Source organism: Cynara cardunculus (genome assembly GCF_001531365.2).
Source record: "Cynara cardunculus var. scolymus isolate 2C chromosome LG 17, CcrdV1, whole genome shotgun sequence".
In the NCBI taxonomy this organism is placed as follows: Eukaryota; Viridiplantae; Streptophyta; class Magnoliopsida; order Asterales; family Asteraceae; genus Cynara; species Cynara cardunculus.
The window spans coordinates 1,338,161-1,340,775 of record NC_037544.1 but is presented as its reverse complement, the minus strand read 5'-3'; the positions used below and the strand labels follow the sequence as shown (position 1 = coordinate 1,340,775).

The 2,615-nt window shown below is 26.8% G+C and overlaps 1 protein-coding gene across 1 annotated transcript in view; it reads right to left on the bottom strand.

Moving 5' to 3' along the window:
• The window catches only part of LOC112500415 (probable galacturonosyltransferase 12), a 9,618-nt gene extending 7,910 nt beyond the window's left edge, over positions 1 to 1,708 (bottom strand). The window contains exon 1 of the mRNA XM_025103909.1: positions 1,675 to 1,708. Coding sequence (XP_024959677.1) covers positions 1,675 to 1,708 — 34 coding nt within the window. The remainder of the gene's footprint in view (positions 1 to 1,674) is intronic.
• Between the last annotated feature and the right edge of the window lie 907 nt (positions 1,709 to 2,615).

Below are 2,615 nucleotides of genomic sequence, written 5' to 3'. Positions count from 1 at the left end.
TATATATATATATATATATATGTGTGTGTGTGCGCGCGCGCACGCACGCACGCACATATATATATATATATATTGACATGGAGAGATTCTACAACAAAATGAGGTAACAAAATGAAAGTTTTGAAACCACGTTACTCAAAATAAGAATCAAGTTAAATTACGTTATTTTTTATGCAATTTAGCCAATATCCCATTCAACTTAATTATTTGTATATTCAGAATCAAGAAAAAGATCATATATCTTATTTAAACCATGACATAAAACGTCTGTAGACATTAAGCCATAATCATCACCCAACGCTTTAATTAGATAGGAATAGGAATAGGAATAGGAATAGGGTATGTCTTAATGTCTTGATTGATATTCAACACCTTTTCATGTACAAAATATCATCAAATCGACTAATTTCTAGGTCATTTACGAGTAAATGCATCAACAATAATACTTATTTATTAAGAAAACTAATAAATTCAATAAATTATAGTCTTGTTTGTTTATATGACACTAGAATGGTATTCATACAATGCAGCGAGATTGTCTGTATCAATGTTATAATACAATTTTATATGATTTTGAGAAAACGACAATCACTATAATAAAATTGGGTTTTTAGGATGCCCCCGGTCTCTAAGCGTCCCAATAGACCGTTTTATAAGACCAAAATATAAACCGTTCTACCTAAAGGCGTTGTAATAAGTTTATATAACACTTTTGAGCAGTCTTAACAAGTTTTTTAGGACATTTATAATACAAAGTGTCACATCAACAATTTTATAAAAAAGTGTCCTATAAACTCAATTTTTTATAGAACACTTGTTTTATAGGACAATTTTTCTAATAGTGTCTTGTAAAGTTGCTAATAAGACGTTTTATATTAAAAGTGTCTTAAAAAACATATTACGACGTCATATAAACTTATCACAACGCCTTTACATAGGACAATTTATTTTTTGGTCTTATAAACTAAGTTCTACACAAAGATCTATTAGAACGCTTAAAAATTGGGAACGTCCTATAAACCTGATTTTGTTGTAGTGAATGTTTTTGTTTTTGAATAAAATACAAATTTTAAGATATCTTAAAAAATGAAAAAAATATATCGTTACTATTATCAAATTAACTATTTAATTTTTTTTATATTTTTTTGTAATTTCTTTTGTAATTTAATTTAAGTTTAATGATGAAATAATTTATTTTTTGTTTAATAATAATAATTTTGTATAAAGATAATAATTAAATATTCTGTTAAAACTCAAATATTATCTTAATTATATTTTATATCTTTATATTTAAAATAAAATGTTTATTTATATTTGATTATGTTTAGTTATACGACTTAAAAAAAAAAGCTGTAATAAGTTGTATTTACGCACCATCTACTTGTAATCTTAAACTTTAAGTAATATGCATTAATAATTAATACTTTATGCATAAACAAATGTTTTTTAAGAGTTTTTGTCAAATATTCTATAATATAATATAGATAAACAAGATCATACATGTCACAACTTTGATTGAATCGTTTTTACGAGTTTTTTTAGGTCATATTTACCCTGTTCTTAATTTAACGGTAATTATATATATTTTATTCGAACAATATTATTTTAATATATTTTAAAAAGATTTAAAAAGAAGTAAGATGGGAGGGAGTTGTTTGGTGAGTATGAGGTTACCTTTGCCAATAAGTAAAGTTATGTCATGAGTCATTTAGTAACATAATTCTCACATGGAAATGGAACTAAGAAATTAGTCATTTTTATGTTAAAATCAGGTTAAATCATGCATTGAGAATGTAAAAAATAAATACTGATGTTGATATATGTGAGAAGAAAATCAGCAGATAGCAGTACATTTAGCAGTATATATGAATGAACTTAGTTGAACCCCTTGTTTATCAGTATTTGATACCGACAAAGCAATCATCTCCTTTTATATTCCCTGCCTTTCACTTCACTTGAATTGCATCTCATTTATACCTGACACTTCTAAACCATCTTATACTTACAATTACATGTTATCATCTTGATTTCGTTGTGGACGTTGAGAAATTATAAGTATTTTGAGAACTTGAGAACCGATTATTCGTGTTTTATCTATAAAAGGGTTTAATTAATGCAAATTACGAGCATATGGTTTGAGGACGTTGTCTGCATATTCATCTTGAGAATGCTTGAACGTTGTTGGTTTTGGTGGCATTAGAGTATCTCCGATTGAGTGACTTACAAGATTTTTTTTTTGATTTAGTTAAATAAGAAAAATTATGTTATGAAATTTAATTTTTTTATTGTAAATAATTCATGATTTCGTGTTCAATATTCATAATGAATAAGAACAAATGGGTGTATAGTATTCTCTTTTGTCCCTTTGTTTACAATACATACATACATACATACATACATACGTACGTACGTACATACGTACGTACGTACATACGTACGTACGTACCTACGTACGTACGTACATACATACGTACGTATGTATGTATGTATGTACGTACTATAGTATTCTCTTTTGTCCCTTAGTTTACAATACATACATACATACGTACATACATACATACATACATACATACATACATACATACGTACATACGTACATACATACGTACGTACAT